At 39.7% G+C, this 23,400-nt stretch overlaps 1 protein-coding gene across 2 annotated transcripts in view; it reads left to right on the top strand.

Moving 5' to 3' along the window:
• The window catches only part of fcho1 (FCH and mu domain containing endocytic adaptor 1), a 61,480-nt gene that overhangs the window by 20,517 nt on the left and 17,563 nt on the right, over positions 1–23,400 (top strand). For both annotated transcript variants that reach the window (XM_080473844.1, XM_080473845.1), the window contains exons 3-11: positions 8,662–8,753; positions 14,333–14,407; positions 15,630–15,771; positions 16,028–16,180; positions 17,557–17,661; positions 19,889–19,987; positions 20,677–20,773; positions 20,946–21,063; positions 21,240–21,264. In XM_080473844.1, coding sequence (XP_080329970.1) covers positions 8,662–8,753; positions 14,333–14,407; positions 15,630–15,771; positions 16,028–16,180; positions 17,557–17,661; positions 19,889–19,987; positions 20,677–20,773; positions 20,946–21,063; positions 21,240–21,264 — 906 coding nt within the window. The remainder of the gene's footprint in view (positions 1–8,661; positions 8,754–14,332; positions 14,408–15,629; positions 15,772–16,027; positions 16,181–17,556; positions 17,662–19,888; positions 19,988–20,676; positions 20,774–20,945; positions 21,064–21,239; positions 21,265–23,400) is intronic.

Below are 23,400 nucleotides of genomic sequence, written 5' to 3'. Positions count from 1 at the left end.
ACACACACACACACACACACACACACACACACACACACACACACACACACACACACACACACACACACACACACACACACACACACACACACAATTTTGTGAAGACAGACTGGACAGGTTGTCAGTTTCAGGGGCAAAAGCGACACAGACACCCACAGGCAATTTAGGAACACAAACACTTTTCAAACCCATGCTTTTAGACTGTCAGAGGAAACTTGAGGCAAAAGAAATCTGCAAAATATTTGTTGCGATATGAATGTGTTTGTTATGTAAAATTTTAGCCGTCACAATGAGGGTTAATGTTCGAAACACCTCATTAGTTATCTTTAGGTGCAGCTCACTGTCGCTGCAAAATACAGCCTCATATATGAGCACACAGGAAAGCAAAAATGTCCATGACTTCAAACAAAACTCAGCATTATTACATTTGTAAAGGAAACATGTAACGCAGTCCTGTTATTGTAGATCACATTAGATTTACAGGTCTACCTTATGATGTGGCTGGAACATTGTCTTTGGAGTGAAGTTCATGTTCAGATCTTTTTATTGTCATAAAATCATCCCTAATTATCAGTATTTCTATTTTCAGGTTGAACAGTTTCACTTTTTATAAATTCTTTTGTAAAAAATGGTAAATGTTGTATTAATGACATAACCCACAAGGTGACGATGTCCTTAAATGAAATATCCAGAATGCCCTCAAACATTGATTACAAGCGTCTAAATAAATCTGCATATTAATAGAAAAAACTGCAACGCAAACATTTCATGCGAGTTCACATTTCATACACGTTGGAGCTGATTTTGAACGATGCTGGTTAAAAGAAGTTCTCAATATGCCCAAGCTCCAATGTCTTGCCCCCCCCCCACGAACATCTTTTATTTCACGCCACTGTGCTATTGAGCAGGAATGTACTCAGACTCAAACTCCTCTCCGAGTGTAAAGACAGATTTGACCATGAGCCAAAACCAAAGGCACAGCTTTCAGTGTTGCCAGAAAATAAAACGGTGTGTAAGAGATCCTGAGCCAAGCTGAGCAACACTTCGATTTCCCAGTGCCACATACAGTATGTTCAAACTGTACCCCCTAAAAAATAAAATAAATAAATAAACAAGAAAAAAAGTGTTATAAAGCCACGTGTTGCTCTGGGGGTGCAGTAACACATAATCTCTCTTTTATGAGCTGAGATCTGCAGTGGCCGACTCTGTGGCTCTTCTGATTCAGTACAAATCAGTGGGGTGAATTTAAAGCCGTCTCTGATCTTGGTGGTCCGGTGTCAGCTCTGCACTGTCTCAGTCTGGTGAGCAGCTCTCTGAGGTAGAGAGAACAGTCACTGAGGCCATCCAGTGTAATCTGCTACACTAAACCAGCCCCTGCCCTTTTCCAACAAGCCATCGCTGTTAGACGGCTTTGTTAAAGTTTTTTTTTTTTTTTTTTTTTTTTTTTTTAAACCTGTATGTGGGGTTTTTGTTTTTTTGCGTTGGATTTGAATGGATTGGACCTATTTGTGAACTTTAGTGATCAATAGTGATGTATGGAAGTTTTTGCAGATGTCTGAGGAAGTTAGACAAGCGTCTGTCATTCAACCCGTTTGACAGCCTGTCCACCTTCTCAAAAAACAACTATTCGCTTAAGAAATTACCCCGTGAAGTTCAAGTGAATGGCTCATCTTTGTAGATTTATATTGATCTTTATGTTTTTTCAAAAATTACTTTTTTTTAAGTTATTGTTATGCATTTTATTATTCAAGCACTTTGTCTCTTTTAAAGCAATGTGCTACAGAAATGAAGTTTACTTTATTATTATTATTACTTCAAATGTATGTAGCGGCTCAGTGATGTAGTGGTTTGGACTCTCGCCTTACAACAACAATACCTTGGTTTGATTCTAGGCGTGTGGTTGTTTTGTTCGGAGGTTGCATGTTATTCCTTTGCATACATGGGCTGTTTTGTTTTTATTACCTTGGCATCCTCCCACAGTCCACCGATGCATGTTAATTTTATTGGTGCTTGGAATTTTCCAGTTTCCCCCGGCTATGGATCAGTTGGTAGAGCAGGTTGTAATCACCATCGGAAAGTTGCAGGGTTGAGCCTCCATCTTTCTATATATCAAAGTGTCCCTGAGCAAGACATTGAACCACAAACTGCTTTTAATGGATGGACTGAGTGCTTCGTGTGGCAGCCTCCTCCATTGGTGTGTGAATGGGTGAATGTGACGAACATTGGAAAGCATTTTGGGGATTGTTAAATCAGTTTTGACAAGTGCGATATGAGGGAACTCCATTTATCATTTCTATGTATTAGTCCTTAAGTTTGACTGGCAACCTGTACAGGTTCAGGGTGTATCCCATCTAGCACCCATTGTAACTTTGGATTGGCTTTAGCTCCATATTTATAGCTCCAGATGAACTGTTGAATGGATATGTAGGTGTACACACTGGGTCTATATCAGGGTTTTGAACCTTTGTGAAACTCAGAACTGCTTGAGGGGGGTACGGCGATGGTGGACTACTTGTCAATATAATTTGAACTGTCCGGTTTGCAAAACTTTGTATATTTATACATATGACATTAAGTAACCAAATGTTAGTATTCTTTTCAGTATCATAAGGGACCAATAAAGTCACAACTTCCAGGCGGTGCAGAGCTAAATTTCTCTCTCTATTCTCCACATGCTCCTGGTAATGATGTTGCTGAGAGTCTGTGGAAGACGTCCATGCAGAAAACTACATTCAGCTGCTGCTCAGTGATGGCAAAATATTCATTTTGCATGTGACCTCTGTGAAAATGGGTCTGCATGATTATGGTTTTACATAGACAAATTTGACTTCCCCGAGGCTTGTGTTGATAAAACGAATGAAAGTTCAAGAATTTGTGCCCCATGGTTCCTCGTCCTGTCTTCTTTTTTTTTTTTTTTTTTGGTAATCAACATAATTACTCCGAAGATTAAACTGCAGATGAAAATTGTTTTGTTTATCGTGCAGCAGCTGTGAAGAAGCCCCCGTGGTGGAAAGATTTCAGCTCAGCCCAACCCTTCTCCACTGCCTGTAATTAGGTTCATACAGCAGCCAGAGGGGAAGTCTGAAGATGAGTCTAACTAGAACCAAGTGAGAACAGCTAAAAAAAGGCCCAACTGTGGAAATACAAAAGATGCTTGGTACACGCGCATGCACAATTACTAAAGTCCTGAAATCCGGCTGCAGGTTGTGACAAAAACATAAATAAAAGGATAAATTAATTTGTGGGAGAAGTTGTTATTAATGCAAAGGATTAAATTTAACATTTTTGGTGTAGGGAAAAATAAACACAAGATTAACAAAATAACCAGACTGGAAAAACATTTACCTCAGATGACTCAAGGAAGCAAAAAATAAGCTAAAGAAAAACAAAAGATTATGCCAGCGAGCTGAGGGACGGGGAGTCTTGTATAGGCTTCGTCCAGCTCCTGTAGTTGCCAGACAAGTCCTCTTCTCACCAGCCAGGGACCTGCAACTTGGCTCCGGGACTGTCTTCAATTGCTTTGTCATAAAAGCGAACTAAAAGCCACTTGGCTCAATTTTTAACAAGCGAGAAATTTACCAAGTTTATAAAATGAGCTATAAAGTAACTTCATTCTGACGTGAATCCAGTGTTTGTCCTTCTGCTGTATGTGTGACCATTTCCACGTTACACTGCCCGGCTGAAACTGTGCATGGAGTTTAGTGATAAGACCTGACGTTCTGTGGATCCCGTAATCTCTAACTGAAGTTGTTAAAACTACAATTTTATTTTGATGTGATCACTGTAGAGGCACATGTAGCTGCTGCTCCTCAGGAGGAGGCCAACTTGCTTTTTTTTTTTTTTTTTTTTTTTTTTTTTTTTTTTTTTAAACTGTTTCTCAGAGCCTTGAGAGCATCATGAGTGTCACATTGGAAATTATGAAGGCAGTGTTCGAAAAAGACTGCCTTTGGTGCTTTTTTATATATCTATCTATCTACAGTGTACCCCTACCCAAAGAGTAGCTAAGGTGACTCTCTCCATGCCATCACTTCTTTTAGACGTCATTCAGTTTGCTTTCAGAGAAAATTAATGTGAAAAAAAACCTCATTTTAAACATAAAATACGATTGTTGTGATTATTTATTTGAACATATAATCATAATTGCCTGTAAATCATTTAAAACGATGACCTGAGAACCAAAACGACAACAAAGTATGTGATAAATAGGAGGCATGTGTCTCCATACTGCAGTGTTTCACCACCAATCAGCAGATCTGACCCCAAGCTGAACTTAAATGTTGACCCTTGAGGACCTTTTATGGTCTCTTGGTATTTACTATGCTTTAGAGGCATAAATGATTTTTTTAGTTGTTTTTTTTTTTTAAGTTAAGTATCTGCTGCTGGTTTGTTCCAACATGTTCTTTTTTTGTTTTTTTTAATCATAAGGTCTGAAGATGATGATCCGTTTATTCGTTTTTCAGACCTAAAAATGTTTAATGACCTGGACATTTTTTTCTCCAAGAAAAATACTGATGTCATCTCAGGAAATAACTGAAAATTTCCCCGCAACACAGTCCCCCTTAACACATTTCAGTTAATCCCCCAGAGCCCCTATTGGTTCACGAAGTCTTGAGCTTTCATGTGAAAGTTGTCGACATAGAGATTTTATACCTCCCCATAAACCTCCCCCCTCGGCTCCTTCCGTCACCTTTCCCATCGTCCGCCTCATTGTCATGGTAATGGACTTTGTCATGCGTGACCAAAATGGTCAACTTAATTGATGAAAAAGAGATCTGCAAGAGGGGAAGAGAAAAGGGGGGTTTGCATATATCAGATGTGAAGGATTTTCTTCCGGAGGTTCGTGGAATACATTACTCCACTTGAAGGAATCTGTCGGCGTGTCTGCTTCCATAAACTTATTATCAAGATCACTTGGCATAGTTCACTGTTTACGAGTGTCGTCTCTCATCAGCTCGCTAAATCGGGTTCCTGCACACTTAAACACACACGGTTCTAGCTTTGCATTAGTTACAGCCAAGACGAACTCGTCGCTGCTGTCACACCAATGATGTTCTTGTAATTTTTTTTTTGCTGCACCTGCCAGTTTCAAACATGTGTTCTCTGTCAGTATTTAGCAGATGCAATGCATTTACATTTAAGTTTCCATAAAAGTTTACACGTCCAATTCATGGTTGCAGAAAGACTTTCCTCTTATTAGGTTTGTTTGCTTAAACATGTTATTGTTGTTCTCTACTATACAAATGCATTATTATGTCCAAATCATTTTTTCCCCCTTGTTTGTGTAAAATTATATGTCACTTAACATTGGCTGCTGTCTGTTTCTCTGAACACATCATGTATTTCGTAGTTGCTTTACATATTTAACTTACGACATAGACGGGGGACAAAAACATCAAGACGTTACAAAATCACACTGAGGTGCTATTCGTAGTTACAGTGCAAGTGAATTAGGCATTCATGACTATTCTGCCGCGTTATTAGCAGCTTCACTTGGCTCCTGCTTCTTTGCTTGGAGGTAATTGAGACAGTGAGCGAATAGCTGTAGTATCATTGACAGTAGCCAGGGATCCGTGCAGACTACAGACTAAAATGTGTTACACAAGCTGATAAGATGTCATATCTGCATTGTTTCAGCTCCTGTTACTGACAAATTGTAAGCCCACAAGTCACAAACCAAGTCCCGTTATTTACTTCTTGACTGCTGAGCGAGGTTAAATGAGTTAGCCCTGAAAATATTGGTTCCCAACGAGTCTCCTAATATCTTTATGGTGGCAGGAAAAGTTAAGACATAGAAGCTTCACTCGTTGGAGTGAAGTTCATATTTGCTTTTTCATGTTTTCATTAAGGTTTTTTTCGTGCCTGTTCGCATTATCAACCCCTGCATACAAAACCTCTTCAGCTCTGTAACAGTGTGAGACAGACCAGCCTGCTTTTTAGGGAGGACAGGTGCTGTGTCTTGCTGGGAGGAGGCAGGTGTATGTGTGTGCGTCTGTGTGTGTGCGTGTGTGTGTGCGTGTGTGTGTGTGTGTTCTCTAGGCTTACACCGACATCTCACCTTTCTACGCGAGGGTTGAGTTTCGACAAAAGGCGTTTGCCAACTGTGAGGGAGGGACAAAACCTCCAGAAGAGTAATGGTTGCTCTGCCTGACAGAGCAGATCTCTGACAATAAGGAACTCTACACGATCTGCAGAAGGCTCATTTGCTGCTGTTAGAAAGACTGTGTTGAAGCATTGAACTGCGTCGTAATAATGTGAACTCCTGTCATTTGTTCAGAAGGAGAACATTGTTTTATTTCAGAGACACATTTTATTGCAGTATGACAAGGCTAAACTGGAACATCCGCAGTTTAGAAAATTAGGTTGTGTGATGATCTTTAGAAGTTAAACATTGTACATCTGCAGTGATCTGCAGCCAATGAGATGACAGCATGCTGTTTATTTGTGCTTGTATTATGGATGCACACTACTTGGTTTTCTTTATCTGTATCTAATATATGACTCTAAGTGTTTATACTGGTTACAGATACTGATGCATGCAGGCATAAACTGCATTTTTTTTTCTTTCTTTTTTGCAGAAAACATACAGTCTCTCCTGTGGATCAATCACACTGAGAAATAGAACTGTACCTGCGAATGTAGTACATTGTCATTCATGTGGTGATTTTCACAAAGTTCACATTCACTGCAGGAAAGAGGAAAAGTGCTTCAATACAGTAATGGATAAACAGATATAACTTTCAAAATGAAACTAGTAAATTGATCATACTTTAATTTAGTTACACTTCATTGATGTTTTCAAGTATTTGCAGAAGAGCTGCCTTCTGAATTCTGCTATTTTATATTACACACACCGTGAGTGAGATTAAATTTGAGCCACCAAACGATTCATCTGCAGATTTATATGCATATTATCGTTTCCTGAAGGTTTTGTATAATACTTACAACACCATCAAAAGTTGTAAACTCTCAATGTGACATCTTCCGAAACTCAAAGATATACAGTGCATTGTCTTGTAATAAATTGATGGAGTATTCTTTGAATAATTGGTTTGTTGGATTGAAGCTCCTGGAAAGGATCTAACCATGAACGGCATTTCCACCCTTCTAGGTCTGCAATCTTTCTTTTTTTTTTTTTCTTTCTATAATTCTACATTCACACACTTTACTGCAGATTCAGGGTGTAGTTTTTTTTTTCCTGTGTGGATGTTTCTTCTCTCTTTTATGAATAAATTGTAAGCTGGAGAAAGGGGCAGCCGTGGGTTGATGTCAGCAGTGACGCATTAGTGTTGCCTTGTGTTTTCGGTTCAGTCCCATGTCATCAAACTGTCTCTCAGAGCAGCTGTTTCTCTTTGTGGTCGGCAAGTGCTAAACTTTGTCATAGTCCAGCAAGCACTTGGTCTTTGCGCATGGCATTTTACTTAGTATGCTCATTGTGTCGGGCCTGTGGAGTCACTTCTGCCCCCTTCCTTGGCATTCCTGCCATTCCCCTGGTACCTGGGACCTGCTTTGTCCTCCTCCAGTTGGGTATTTTTAGGTCCTGACAAGCAGCTGTCTGTGTCTGTGCGTTGACAACCCCACCGTCTCCTGGCTGAAAAATGTGGGAAGGCTGCAAGAGCAGCAGTGCCTCAGCCGGGCAGTTTTCCGGCTTACAAGGACTTAAACTGAGATAGGTGTATGCTTGTGTGATTACAACAGTGATGGGTGTGAGTTGGTCATCTAGTTTGTGTGAAAGCAGCTCGGCTGCCTGTCACAGCAACAACGTGTTTTGCGGTGGGTTTTTTGTTTTATTGTTGCTGCTTTTTCTTTTTTCAATTTCCAATGTTTTGATAGGAGTGAGTCGTGTCAGCCCTTAGGGTTGGTGTGTTGAAAGGATCAAAAGCAAAAGACAAGTTCCTGGGAGGTACAGAGATGTGTTTAAAAAATGTCGGAAATGAATTTTTATCCACCCAGTTCAGTTTTCTAAATGCGAGCACAACTTTCAAACAAAAGTGACAAAACGTAATCAAAGGAAAGACCAAGTCAGATCAATACAGTCTAAATTAAAAAAAAAAGTGACAAACCTCTAATAAGACTTCAAAACAGTTGGACTGAGACACTACAGTTGCTAACTGCTGCCATCTAATCCACAAAACTGTCATCATTTAAAATGTATACACTGTACCTATAAAAATACCAGCTTTTGCATCGAGAAAGTCGGGTACATAGTTTTATGGCTTTGTTATTTTTCAGTCTTTCTCATTTTGCAGCAATATTAAATGAGGTATCGGGTCCTTAAGCTTCTGTCGTCATTACTTAAGTCAGATTAGTAAAATTTTAATATTCTAAATGTAACCCCACATTTGTGTTTTTGATTATCATCACAGAACTAATCTAGTCTATTAGTTCCTGGTGCACAATTGTAGGTATCGCCAACGGTAATATTTTATAGATGTATTCACTTTTTTTATGCAGTTTGTCTTTGAATTGTTTACAAAAATTAACAGAAGCTGGTTACATCTCTAGAAGAGAACAATTGCTGGAACAAGGTGTCAAATATGACTCCATCTCAGACAAGCTTAAAGCTGAAGTGTCAGCTGATTGTTATTCTAATAATCTTGGTATGTAGTTTATTGATTTGCTCCTAACGGGAGACATTTGTCTGTTTCATTTTTGTGTTGACAGGGGGAGAAGAATGCCGGCTTTGACGTGCTCTACCACAATATGAAGCACGGCCAGCTGGCAACCAAGGAGCTCGCCGAGTTTGTCAGAGAAAGGTAAGGATTGTGTGTATTTGTGAACATGCGTGTGGGAGGAGGCGCGAGCGATGGCGCTTTGGTGGACAAAATCTACTTTCTCAACTCGTACTGCATATTTGGAGAGGAAGCCAGAAGGCGGTGCCAGGGTGGAGTGAAATGCTGGGAGATGATAAATGAATTGTGCAGGAGTTTGTTTTTCTCGGCGTGTCTGACACGGTGCCAGTGATTTTTGCATTTTCAAAGTGCTGTCATCAGAAGCAGTCAAACATGTGTTACTTTGCTAAAACTGGTTAAGTGGGCTCGGTCCACTCTGACCCCTGACGCCTGTCCTCACTACTATGATACTTTTGAAATGCTCAATCTGGGAAGTCTGAACACCGTGTTTGGATGATGTCTGAGCGCCTGCAGTGGACACATGTGTCTGGTTTTACATGTGCCAGCTGCTGGATTTAACTTCTCTGGGTTTCATCATCTGAGCTAATCACCTCCTCCACAGTCGGTGCTTTGCTTCTGTAACTAAACTCAGCAGGCCTGTCAAACTCAAGATATTTCTGTGTTTGGCAAATAAATTAAATGTGTAAAGAAGAGATTAAACTTTGTGTTTATCTACTGTCCGTATCAGTCTCTCACTTGTAGCTCCAGTTTCCAACAGAACACTCAAATTGCAACGGCGTATGAGAAATATGAATTTTGAAAACTTGCCACAATAAAATTAATGTTATTTAAATGACTTTCTGAACGTATGATTTGAATCAAGCTGTTTGTCTAGAACAGATGTGTCAACAACATGATAGTTCAGTTGCCCACTGTGATCTCAATTGGACTGACCTGAAATTATATAATGAAAAAAAACCCGATAATACACAATAACCTGTTAATAAAAACTACTTTAAAGTTTTCTCTTACCTTCAGCACTGAGGAAAAAAACCAATACCATCCCGAATTATTCACATTTAATGCACTTTCTCTAAAATAAGCACATGAAATTTTTTTGAGGAAAAACAAAAGTGCAATCAGAAATCCTGTCGCTTGTCAGGCTGCAGAAATTCCTGCACCCTTTATCATGCATGTTTTCACAAACTCATCCTCATTTTATGTCTTTGTTGATAATGCTATTTAACTACCAATAACTAGCGCTGACCTCTCAGCTACAAGCATTGCTGCCATCTGCTGTTCAGTTCTGTCTCAGTGATGTGCCATGATCTCCACTCCTAATGAGACAAATCAGGACTAGTTGTTAATTTCTCAAAATAAAAAAACAACACAGCGAACAAAGTCTTCTATGAGTCTGATAAAAATTATTTGCACATTTGACACCTGCTCTAGAAGCGTGGCCCACATTTTTATCTACTTGTGAACATTTGTTCTGGTGCAGCGCCGGTGACGCTTTGATTGTTGCATCAGTTTCTGCTGCATTGGTTGTTAGCAGGTCGTAGCAGCGGTCTCATTGTGCATGGATAATGAGACGTCCGTCTTGTCTGACACGGGCAGAGGATTATCTCACGCTGTGGTCTGCGAACCCCTCTCACTGATTTCTAACCTCTGTCAACTAGAACCCCCGTGTAATTGCCTGCTTGTCATCCGAGACAGATAGAAACTGCACGCAGATGGCTGCGCTGTTTAAAATACTATGATATGCTACTTTGAATGTGGAAGAAATGTCGTACAACTACTGAAAAATACGCAGATGAATCTTTTTTTATTTAGTAGCACAGTTTTCATAATTTAAAAAAACCCCATCAAGCCCGAGGATACAGATCAGGCGTGCTTACAGAACACATGATCGTTTAATTAACTGGGTTGAATGAATTGCTCAATTAATGTGAAGCAGTTCTGATTGACAACGATCCTCCAGAATTTCACTGACGGTGCAACCCAGCTTTTTGTCCTCCACACAATGTTGTATGTACAATTAAGAAGGTGTAAGGTGTGTTACTGCATCTTAAACGCCAAGAGTTCCTTGTTGGGTAACTGTACTTTCAATTGTATGTCTCGGTTATTGTTTTGTTAATGTGACAAATTAGCTGAGCTATCAGTGCTGTGTGAGTCAGTGCCATGCGTTTGATTTACTTCCATTATTTGGAGCAAGATGCTCTGTAATCTTGACGCTCGCAGTTGTTCAAAACTAATTTCTGATCAAATGACAATGTGAAGGAGCAGCAACTAAACAGCAAAAGGAAATACCAACAGACACGTCTTATCGAGTTAAGCTTTTGTTTTTATGAGTATGCTAATTCGTCAGGAGGACTGGATACAGGAAGACGTAACACACGGTTCTCCATCCTTAGCAAATCCTTCGAATAACATTTGTCAGAAATATTTCTGCTGAGAACATTAACATTAGCTGGCTGGACATGAAAAGCCTGGTTTTGTCTCTGTCCAAACGAATTGTTTGTTTTTTGTGTGAGTAAATGTGCAGAGCGATCAGAACGGCGACTTGACAGGCATGACTGCGCCGTGTGTAATTGTGCTGGTCAGTTATACACATGTCCTCTAAACTGGTCAGTTTGTTGCTCTAATTTGTGATTAGCCGGAGGGGGGGGAGTAATGAGTTTCCCACAGGAGTTCATGGTCTCATAAGCTCAATGTTAACACACACATACTGCTCTGTCAGAGCCGTGCTATAATCTGGATATTGATTCAGAGTGCCGGTGCACATTCCTCTTCGAGGGAAATTGACTTATCTACTTGGACAGCAGCAGACAACAAATCAGCAGTAAGGAAATGAAACGGAGACATTGTGGTGAAAATAGTGTGATCCTGCAGGACAGAGGGAAGGCAATTGTGTTGATAAATATCTTCAGCTCTTCCCTTCTCTCCTCTCTCACTGCCTAAGAGGTCGATTTGATTTAAGAGAGTATGAAACGCTCTGCTTAAAGGAAAGTAGCAACTCTTCAGCAACATTCTTAAGGTTTCTCACGTTCACCAGCTTCACCATGTTGCTCCTTAAGGAAGACACGCTGCACATCCACATGTTGGAGTAGGAAGATGGAGAGTGTAAATATAACATCCAGTTGTTTCAACACACAGGGAATAAACACCATAAACATCTGTAATTGAATCAAGTCGCTGGTGAATAAAATAGCGATGTGCCTATGTGTAATAAGTTAAAATTCAGTTGGTAGAACAAAAATGTTCGATACTTAGGCTTCCCTTATATAAGTTCATGTTTTTATTCATACATCTTGAATCCTACTTTTGCTATGTCAATGATCTTACACATAATTTAGGTTTTGTACTAATTTACTTTTTTAATAGGAGTTTTATTCAGTATCAAAACAATCTATTAACTAATTTGAATGCTGCTTCCTGTTTCTTTCATTAACTCCTGTTGTGTACCTAACAAATATAGTCTGGTGTGCTTCTATTACAAGCATGGAGACAGTGGAAGTGCGACTTTTTTGAAATGCTGCTACTGCACATGTGCACCATGGCCATAGGAAATAGTTATTTTGCACATGTATAAGTAGATCGATAATAACAACAATGACGGACTAAACAGTGGCGTGACTCCCAGTTTATTTTCTCCTGGATCGTGGTAGATTTTTTAACTTGACAATTAATAGTAAACCAACTTTGTCTTCCGTTCATACAAATGTCCCTGTACTCACCAGTGTTAATATTCATAGCTGTTGTTGTCTGCGTGCGTCTGTGTGTTGTTTTGCTGCAAAAACCACCAACATAGCCAACTTGTGGCCCAACATGTTACCTACATCGTTTTCAGTGTTTCTGCCGTTTCAATGTAAACATGCATCATTTTCAAAACGTTGCTGTGTAAACGCAAAAGTTTTCCCGAAACGAAAATGCAACAATGATGCAATGCCGTGTAAACAAGACCTGAGATCCCTCTGTGGGTGTTTAACAAATTAGTAGCTTACAAAGCTTATAAGGACATTATGACTTTAAAACCAAATTATGCACCAGTTGTTAGTTATCTGCCCATGTGATTTTAAGATAACAAAAACTCTGCACCATTGTTTTTCATGACTAGTAGAGAAATGCAATTAGGGGTGTGAGAAAATGCTGACAACACTGTATAGACTAGAGTTTTAATTCATAATTTTAAATTATATCAGTTGTTTCTTCATGGGAGCAAAGCGAAGCTTGACTTACAGTCTCATTAACATAGAAACTAGAAGAAAGAACTTCGGATAAATCACAAGCCCTACCATTAAAAAAAAAAAAAATCACTTTGACAGTAAATTATTCAAAAGTAGTCACTTTTTTTTCTTTATCCAAGCTTTAAACTGAGCAAAGTTTTAAAGTCTCATTTATACCTTCATTTTCTCTTCTTGGTCTGTGACAGACTGTATGTGGATGATTAAACTACTGTCATTCCCCAGCACATTTAGAATGAGGGTCACTTTATTTTACTTTATTATTTTTCTTCTATAAAGACAGTCTTTTTATGGTGAAAACAACCAAAAAAATCCAATCACAAATCGATGAGAATCGGTGTGGCCCAAAAAATACACAATGTAAAAACTTATAACAGAGCACAACATCAGCATCTCTACTACCGCAAATTAAATTGTGTTCTTGTCCCTGCGCAGACGGTTAATAAAGTTTTACAGTAGGCCTTGCGAAACAGGTCTAGTTATCATTTATATGTGGCTATTTGCAGCATTAACTAAGGACTAATAAAAATCAATCTTCACCTTGCAGCCACCGACTCGGGTGGTTGGTGCCGGGTATTCAGGCTGGATAGAGAACATAACATATGAGGCAATTAGGAGAGGGAGTGGCATTGTGTGAAAGTGTTATTGGAGTACATGATGTTTACGAGGCTGGAGGCTATTTAGGAGACTTTGCATATCAGTTACACTACATCTGTCTTCTGGTTGCGCCGGTGGTGACTGAGACTTCAGCAAACAAACAATTCCTCTTTCACACGTGCCTGCAGTACATATACAGTATGTGCATCGTCATATAAAAATAGATTTCACACTCAGCTCTTCTTCGTGGTCCTTTATGTCAGGTTTCAGGGACAAACACAGAAAGCACACCTGAGTTTGTGGACAAACATAAACCGCAAAAAAAAAAAAAAAGTGTCCCAAAACTAATCCAATAAAGAACTGGCAGAGAACAGCAATGTACAAGGTCAGAGATAATAGGAGGCACACACACCAGGGTTTATCAGATGGTCACACAGCAGGAGTTCAAAAGACAGACCAACAGAGACATAATAACAGGGCAGGAGGAGTGAGGTCCTGATAAGGCACAGGTGGAAAGCGAGCAATCACATGTGTCTCACAGAGGGCGGAGCAACCAGACACCTGAAATAAAGAGAAAACTGAACTGAGGCAAACATTGAACATGAAACCAGGCAAGATTAAAACCGAGTATAACTAGACAACGAACTGGATGTTCAAATACAATAATCTGATATGAGTAATAGACACGACAGACTAAAGGCATTGACATGACAAGACAAGAACTAGAAATGTACTTGACAGACACAGGACCATATGACAAGACATTAAAAAAAAAAAAGACCAGGCCCCACATTGTGGAAAATAAAGCATGAAAACACAAAATCACTCAGAATACATAACAAAACATCAGGTTTGAACTTGTGTCTTTGTCTGTATTTGCAGGGCTGCTATCGAGGAGACTTACTCCAAGTCAATGAGCAAACTCTCTAAAATGGCCAGCAATGGGAGCCCACAGGGGTGAGTATAACAGCTCAGCAAAAAGTCCAGCCTCACAGGAGAAAGTGTAAGCTTTTCTGAAAGTGTCATATGTGTTATGTGCACATGAGTTATATGGAGTGCATTACCCGATACCCATCCATCCATCCATCTTCTATCCCACTTATCCTGTTCAGGGTCGCGGGGCGCTGGAGCCAATCCCAGCTAACTTTGTGTGAGGGCAGGATTCACCTTGGACAGGTCGCCAGTCTACCGCAGGGAGAAACACAGAGAGACAAACAAACACACACACTCACATTCACACCGTTGAGCGTCACCAATCCACCTCACAAAACCCAGGCACACATGAGAAGAACATGTAGATGCCACATAGAAAGACACCCGGGCAGTATTTGAGCCCAGGACCTTCTCGCTGTGAGGCGAGAGTGCTAACCACCCTCACCAGATATCATAATCTATGATCAATGCTGCCATTTGATCCATATGGTTTCGAACATATACGTCTACATCATGATTATGATAACGATGTTCCATCACTTATAAAGTATCGAGGAAGAAAGAGAGAAACCCTTGCAGCAGTTTGATCTACAGTAGCTTGTCAGTTGGATCAGAAAGTAGACGGGCTGCATTAAACTTCTATAGATCGATTTTTCATCCTTAAAGACATCATCATCTTTCACATTTATGAAAAGGCAACAGCAAGTGAAGAAAATGTGTTTTCTGCTTTTATCAGTGTGAAGTTATGCAAGTAGGACAATTTAATGCTGAATGCACCAATTTTGGAATATTTCCCGGAATAATTATCTTAGATTGGATGTTTGTCAATACATTTTCTTTAATTATTTAAATTTTCTGATACAAAGGTGGGTTTATTAATGCTGTTTAATTGGTAGTTATTTGACTTTTTTGATCTTTCACAAATTGGAATATCTATTTTTTATGATATTTTGGGATGTGGGTCAGTGTGAAGATTAAGAGGCTCCCTTTAATAAATATTTAATTGTGTTTAAATGTTTGATATTGTTTGTCAATCTAGAGGCCTCTGTTCATTTCACACAGAATATCCCGCTTCAAACTCTCCCCAAGACTTGTAGCGGTTACTAAAATAGAGGTGTCATTCTGTGTCTGTAGAGGTTTTTCTTCATATTGTCTTGGTTATCATTTTGAAGACATGTCCACAGAGTGACATTAGGTTAAACTTTGAACTAAATCAAAACTGAGCGGTCTCGTGTGTGTTTTGCAGGACTTTTGCCCCCATGTGGGATGTGTTCAGGGTGTCTTCAGACAAACTGGCCCTCTGCCACCTGGAGCTGATGAAAAAAATGAACGATCTCATCCGGGACATCAACAAGTACGGAGACGAGCAGGTCAAAATTCATCGCAAGGTGCGTGTCTGCGCTGAAGGGACAGATTCGACCCCTCTCCCAGCAGGCTGATGTCTTTTCTTTTCAGACACGATGAACCAAGTTGTGTTATTCATCGGATTGCCCTGCGTCAAGTCTCTGTCACCCTGATCCAATTTAACCTACTGAAAATCGAATTACTGGCCTGTCCTTCATGGCACCCTGAGGTTGCCCCTGAAGTATTAAGAGCCTTGATGATTTACACAGTTCTGCATGCGTGTTATTTTGTGTCACTCAGACGAAGGAGGAGATGGTGGGGACGGTGGAGGCGGTGCAGGCGTTGCAGGTTCACAGCGGTCACCTTCAGAAGTCGAAGGAGGGCTACCACACTAAGTGTATGGAGCTGGACCGGCTCAGGAAGGAGGGAGCACCGCAGAAAGAAGTGGAGAAGGTCATACACAACTTTTGTTTCTAATTTTCTTGGGTTTTGAGGGTCTGGAAGGATATCATACTAACCTGCACATATCCATCGATCCTCGATACCACTTTATTCTACTTAGTGTCCTGTGTACGTCCTGGACATGTCGCCAGTACAGGTGTGTATGTGTGTGCAGGCTAAACTACGTTCATGTTCACTGCTTATGCAGCTTATTGTCATAAATTAACTTCAAGCATAGGTCTTTTGACTCTGGGAGGAAAATAAAGACTCGAAGCAAGCATGCACAGGACGAACATGCAAGCTCTGTACAGAAATCAATCAGGGACCTTATCACTTTGCAAAAGTACCAACCATTACATCGTTGTGCTGCCCTGCAAACGTATAAAACTCCATAAATATGTTTTGATCTTCTTCAGGTCATCTGATGGGTTTCCAACAATCGTCTAAGACTCTATGTCATACTGCTGATTACGATTGAACAATTCAAAATCTGTAAGCACCATATACCACCAATAGTTTTTATAAAAAACAGAAATACACATTGTTCTCGTGACATCATGAGCGTTGAAATTATTTTGATCATGATTTTTCTAGCATAATTTGCTGTTCATTGAACAGCTGAGACAATGAAGATAAGATTAGGAAGATAAGGAAATTATTCAGCATATTTTAATCCTGATATACTGGATTCTTTGAGCCTCTATATTAACCAACTAAAAAAAAAAAAGGCAAAGTTCGGCAAAGTGTTGGAGTACCTGGGAACTACAGTAACTACCTGAAATATTAGACCTAATAAGGATTTTTTAGTTCATTGCTGTGGATGTAATTTTAATTTATGATATAATCTGTATATGTACTGTGCTGGAGGGTTTAACATTTTTTTTTATAAATTTAAAGAAACTTTAAAAAGATTTTTATAAAAAAAATAGTAGTTTCTTTGAGCTTATAGGTGATCCTGTTAAAAATATCTAACCAGCAGCGTCAATTGAGTTTAATTGTTCAGCCAAAATTGAGATGTTCAAGAAGCTGCAGTCAATTTTTCAGTTCTTGAACTTTCTGTTAAATCACTGGGTCATTGCAGGTTCATAAGTGTATTTTATTGTTGAGATAAACAGAAAATCTATAGTTTAATTTTGTCTGTAACAAAATAATCTGGTATGATATGTTTTCTTCTTCTGACTGTGCAGTGGTCAAAACAGTCGTCCCAATTGATTAAATTTGGTCTGAAAGTATTGAAAGCCGCATTAATGCTGACTGACTGTTAAGTGGTTTAACAAGCAGCGGTTGGTCTCTTTCACTTCTCCAGTTTTCTTTTTTATACTGTGAACGACACTCAGCAGCTTGCAGACTCTCCTCTCCTTTTCTTTTTTTCCTTTTTTTCTCGCTAGGCGGAGCTGAAGTCTAAGAAAGCGGCAGAGTCGTTTGCGTTGTGCATTGAGAAGTACAACCGCGTGGGAGGAGAGTTTGAACACAAGATGAGCGAGTCTGCGCAGGTCAGCTCCTTCTTCGTCACATTCAAGGGCCACTTTTTGCTCGTACCTCCCAAACTCCGATATGTGTGTCTTTGTATGTTTCCCCCTTTCATCTTTCTCTGAATCTCCGTGTTCTGCAGCCTCCCGCCAAACTAGGACTTTCGCTTATCCTTTCATTTATTATCCTACATCATGCTTTCTCCAAAAAAGGGAAAACTCACCCCCGACTCCTAAACACCCACCCACTTACACACACATCCTGCTCATTACCTTTTATCACTGCCCCCACACTTCCATGGTTACGGCTGCTGTTTCCATGGAGATCCTCAACAAACCCCAATGACTGCCTCTGGGTTTTACATTTGAAATGATGGCAGGAGTCCTTGTGACCAATTATCTCTTGTAATAGCTTTGAAGGGAAAGGTCTGGTAGTAATTATGAAGGGGGTACCTGGGAGCACAGCGTGGGTCAGAGGATCAAAGGCTGAAGAACAAAAAGGAAAAGAGGGAGGTGCTTTTTATAACGCATTCACACCTAAAATTAAACTCATTTTGAATGGAACCAAGGGGGAATGAAACTCGCACTGTTGCTTTTTTGCAGTTCTGTTGTGGTTCTCTGTGGTGAACCCTGGAGCCGTAGGACGGGGCAGATGGATTTAGAAGAGGCCTGCTGAAATCTTAACAGCAGTGGAGAGGAGAGCAAGGAGTGTTTTACCATTTGCTCCTCTTGCCCAGATTTTGGCTGAATAATTTGAGAGAAAGAACTGGCAACACTGGTGCTCATAAGCTCACTTCGCTCACAACAGCCAAGGCCACTATATCAAGACAATTCCCTTGAAGCAGACGGTGACAAATGAGCTCGCAGAATTCATCGCAGGATCAAAGTTAAATACTAAATCCTCTCAAATTATTGCTGGTTTAATGACCTGGCAAATGCAGGGCTTCTTCTGCTGGCTGACTTCCTCTTTGCAGCTCAGCCCTCTTTAAAAGGCTATTTTCTTTTTATTGTTCATTATTGTAATAGCTTGAGTTTGAAGTTTCAGTTTCAATGCGCCTTACTCGATCATCTAAAAGCACCTGATAGTCATAACATCACCAGAAGAGAAAGGCACAATAACAAAAGATACAATTAAACAATCTCACAATATTCGAATAGATAATAGAATTAAATAAAACCACCAAATTTAAATTTATGTTTAAATGTATGGTGTATTTTTTTTATTTATTTTTTTTAACCAGGACTATTAAAAAAAAAAAAAAGAAAACCTCTTTGGAAGTGACTTTGTTTGCCATGAGATGAAAATCTCTCGTATGCAACTGTGGAACGAAATGCTTTCATTATATTTATATTGTTTCGATTATTTAAATGGAATTAAAAAAAGTCAGTAACTGTCAATGGGCTTTGATTTACAAAGCCATCGTAGATTTTTACAGATCATGAGGTACCGGTATGTCTTGTGCTTTTTTTTTTTTTTTTTTTAAGAATACTTTTTTCCCTCTTGATTTTTGAAAAGAGAACACAATAATTAAGCTAAAAATTTTGCATAAATGTAAAGAACGTGAAGATGCTGGCTTTATATCAAGGCTCATGGGCCTTATGTTTGATACCCCTACTTTAGATGAAACACTTTAGGTATGACAACACTTTCCAAAGCTGAGTTATTGAGCAATAACCAAATCAAACATTCCTTCTTCCAAAGAATTGATGTGCCAACAGAAAGGGGGACACCTTGCCATTAAAAAAAACTGAGTTATCAGCACAAATATTAAGGCGTTTACAATCAAAACTATCAACTGACTTCCCTTCTACGCAAATCGAAATGCTTTTTTAAATTTTTTTTATTCCCAACTACACATACAGGATATAAGAAAAGCCTGGCTAGTTTGACATTGTTGAATTGTTACAGAGTGCCTCATTAGAACACACTTGTACACTGTGCTCCACTGTATTGAGATCTACATTCCCCACTCAGGGTTTGGACAGTTTCAGCTTCCCAGATGTTCATGAATGCACTGAAAACATGTTTGTCATGAGGGTTTTGGTTTATCGTTTGGCTGTGAAGCTTCTGCTCCTGAGTGTTGGCGGGACTTCTGTTTTGATACCGGCTGATTTCATGTGATGTGTTAAGTAAACACAGAACAGAATTGTTTGCCATTGTTTGGAATTATTTGCCAAAAAAGAAAAATCTGATTTTGTTTGTTTTCTGTGTGTGTGTGTGACTATTTGGAACCTGCGTTTGTGTGAGCAGAGGTTTCAGGAAATTGAGGAGACTCATCTGCGTCACACGAAACAGCTCATCAAAGGATACTCTCACTCCATCGAGGACACCCACGTCCAGGTTGGACAGGTATGTAGTGACATTGAAATTCTTCTATTGTAATCAAATCAAAAAAAAAGTCAGCATATCTTCATTGTTAACTTTTCATAATTCACTTTTAACATCAGAAATACATGCAATTTGTCTTTCAAAGTTGATTTATTCTCGCTAAAGTAGAAGTTACTGAATCGTATTGTTTCGAGACTCAGGTTTTTACAAACTATTGGCAGTATGTGTGAGATGACTACATTGTAATTGACATATAACTTCACAATATGTACCATAAACACCCTAACTGTCCAACCTGGGCAGGACCAAGGATGAAGTCTTTTAACAATATTACACCTCCAACTGTACCGGATTAGGACGTTGAGGTAGCAGTACCCTGATGGGTCAGTTTAGAGGGGGACAGTAAATTTGAGAGATCAGCAGGGCAGAGAACGATAAACAAATTATAATCAAAGTTTAGAAGTTTTTAGCTGTATTAGAAATGCATGCAGAATGACGACATAAAGGAGAAAACACATACAACAATCGTACACAGAAAAGCATACTGGATGTACTTCAGGCAAATTAAAAGGCAAATAATTTAAGTGACGATAATATTACATGGCGTAGAACTCAGTTCTAGAAACTACAAATTAAAAGCGTGTCTCACACAACTTTTAAGATGAACACAGTGAATCCTAAATACATTTCTCGGATTTCTTCCTTTGCAGGTTCACGAGGAATTCAAACAGAATGTGGAAAACATTGGCATCGATAACCTCATTCAGAAATTTGCTGAACTGAAGGGCACCGGCAAAGACAGGCCAGGTACTGCGAGGCAACCTGGGTGGAATCCAGGACAGGTCCTATTAGAAACATTGAACTTCAAGTTACTCATTCACCATCATGAGCAGTATTGAGAACAATTAATGATGTAAAACTTTGACTGTCTGTTTGGATATTGTGTGGTTCTTTCCGTTAAACTGCATGTTGTCTGCAGCTCTGGTTGGATTTGAGGAGTACATGACAGCTTTGGCTCCGGAGGGTGGGAAAAAGAGTCGTGCTAAAGCCTTCAGGATCCCTGGCCTCGGCAAACGAGATAAAGAACCGGACTCTACGTGAGAACACGCACACACACACACACACACACACACACACACACACACACACACACACACACACACACACACACACACACACACACACACACACACACACACGCAGATCTGCAGTCAGTGTACATGTGTTATTTCAATACAATGAAAACAATTCCTGTGTGTTTCTGCATTTGCAGGGATTCAGCTGTGACAGAAGCTCTGGTGAGTGTCTGATGAAATTCACACCCAAGTGCTGAAGCTCAAGAAGTCATCTACTAAATGTTCGACCGTCTTCCTCAAGTCTACAGATATGATATCCCAGTGGAGTGAGAGTTTAGCACGTTTGTACTTCATGTACACTGAGTGTTGGGAGTGATATGGGGAAACTAGTGCATGCGTAGGTTTGTGTCATTGTGGGTCATGAGTGTGTGATATTGACGTGACTGATGGTGTGGGGTTTCCCAGGTTTATTCTGGTACTTCTGAGAAGAGGTTTCTGACATTATAGGCAGCCGGGGGGGGGGGGGGGGGGGGGGGGGGGGTGCGTAGCTCCACATTAGTGCGTGCGTGCATGCAGTGCATGTTAGGGAATTTGCTGGCCTGTGCATGAGTGTTGTCAAAGAGTGATGTGTGTCTGTGTGTCTGGCGGCTTCCAGAAAGCATTTAACGGTCTGATGCAAAAGCGGAGAGTAAATTGCAGAGTTGCTGGTGTTGCTATGTTACACTTCATGGGCATCAGGCTCCTGACTGCAGCGTGACAGGTAGAAGTAATATTAGCAGAGGGAACTTCAAAACATGTTGCATAAGATCTGAGGTTAGAGTCCACGCACAACACACAAATGTAAAGTATTCAGGTATGCTTTGTTAATTCCTTTTTGATCTTCCTGCAGAACAGTTTCTTTTGTCCCTCGTGTACTTGAGTGCATTCCTTATATCCGCATTCAAGAGATTGTGTTTTTTCAATTTTCTATGCCACTCTTGATTTGAAGAAGCTCAAGTATCTTTTGCGCAAAGTCTGATCTCGAGGTGAGCTGCAGATCCTCATGTACTGTGGTTGATACACCGCGTGCACAATACGTAAATACTACATATAAGAACAGACAATTTGTTTTATAGCTTCAAAAGTGGAAAACAAAAATGTTTAATTTATCTGAAATTTATCGGGCAACCAGGCTCGGAAGCAAAATGTATAAAAACTTCAAATGTATTTACTTTTTTCTCTTATGGGACCTCAAGAATTTGTTGTGGCTTTTGTTTAAGTCCCTATGTCAGTGATGAAGTTGTCACTTTAGCACTGTTTGTGTGTTAGTTGGTCAGCAGCTTATTGCAGTTCTTGAAGATGTTAGCTGATCACCTCCAGGCTTTGTAATCAAAACCAAATACAAGTCCAATTCCCAAAGCGTTGGAAAGCTGTGTTAAGAAGAAGAGAAGATGTGTTAAAGCGACCATGTATAACATAAAAACATGTTTAAACTGAGACATTTTACCATTTGATCTACAATATTATCAAATGTTGAATTTGATGGCCACAGCACACCTCCGAAGGATACAAGGAATGGCTTTAAAGGTAATTGGCACAAACAACTGGAGGTGCGACCACCCATTAGACCAACTGGCAACAGGTCAGTAACGTCACTGGATATAAATGGAGCATGAGACGAGATTCACCATTATGTGACAAACTGCCTTTAAGAACTGAGGAGCCATTTTCAGAAGAAAACTATAAGACTTTGCTGACTGTTAAGATCCCATGATCTACACAGGGTTTATTAACTTCAAAAAGATTCAGAGAAACGGGTGTAAGTTCAGTGCAACAAGAACAAGGCTGATGGTCAAAACTGGATGCTCGCGATCTTCAGTCCATGAAATCTCAGAAATTTAACTAAATGGGAAAAATTGTTCTTTGGTTGAATGAATCACTAATTAAAATTCCTGTGGAAACCAAGAACGGCATGTCCTGCAGACTAAAGATCAGAAATACCACCCAGCTAGTTATCAGCAGATGTTTTAAAAGCCAGCGTCTTTTGATGTTACGGAGTTGCATTAGTGTACAGTTTTACGCATCAAGACAGCATCTTTTTCTGGTAATGAGCTGCATATTTCAGTAAGGTGACGTTAAACCACATCAACCAACAGCATGGCTTCACGATAGACGAGTCCAGGTACTAAACCAGTCTGCAGTCCACAAAGATCGCTAGTACAAAACATTTGACGTATCATGAAACAAAATAATCCCAAGAATCTTACAGCATCCCCAAAACTGAAACAACTGCACTTCTAGATGTTTCCAGGCATTGGTAAAAGAAGAAGAGATGCCAGACAATGATAAATGTTCTTAACTTTTTTGAAATGTGTGGTC

Source organism: Lipophrys pholis (genome assembly GCF_963383615.2).
Source record: "Lipophrys pholis genome assembly, chromosome: 10".
In the NCBI taxonomy this organism is placed as follows: Eukaryota; Metazoa; Chordata; class Actinopteri; order Blenniiformes; family Blenniidae; genus Lipophrys; species Lipophrys pholis.
This window is presented reverse-complemented; position numbering and strand designations above follow the sequence as displayed.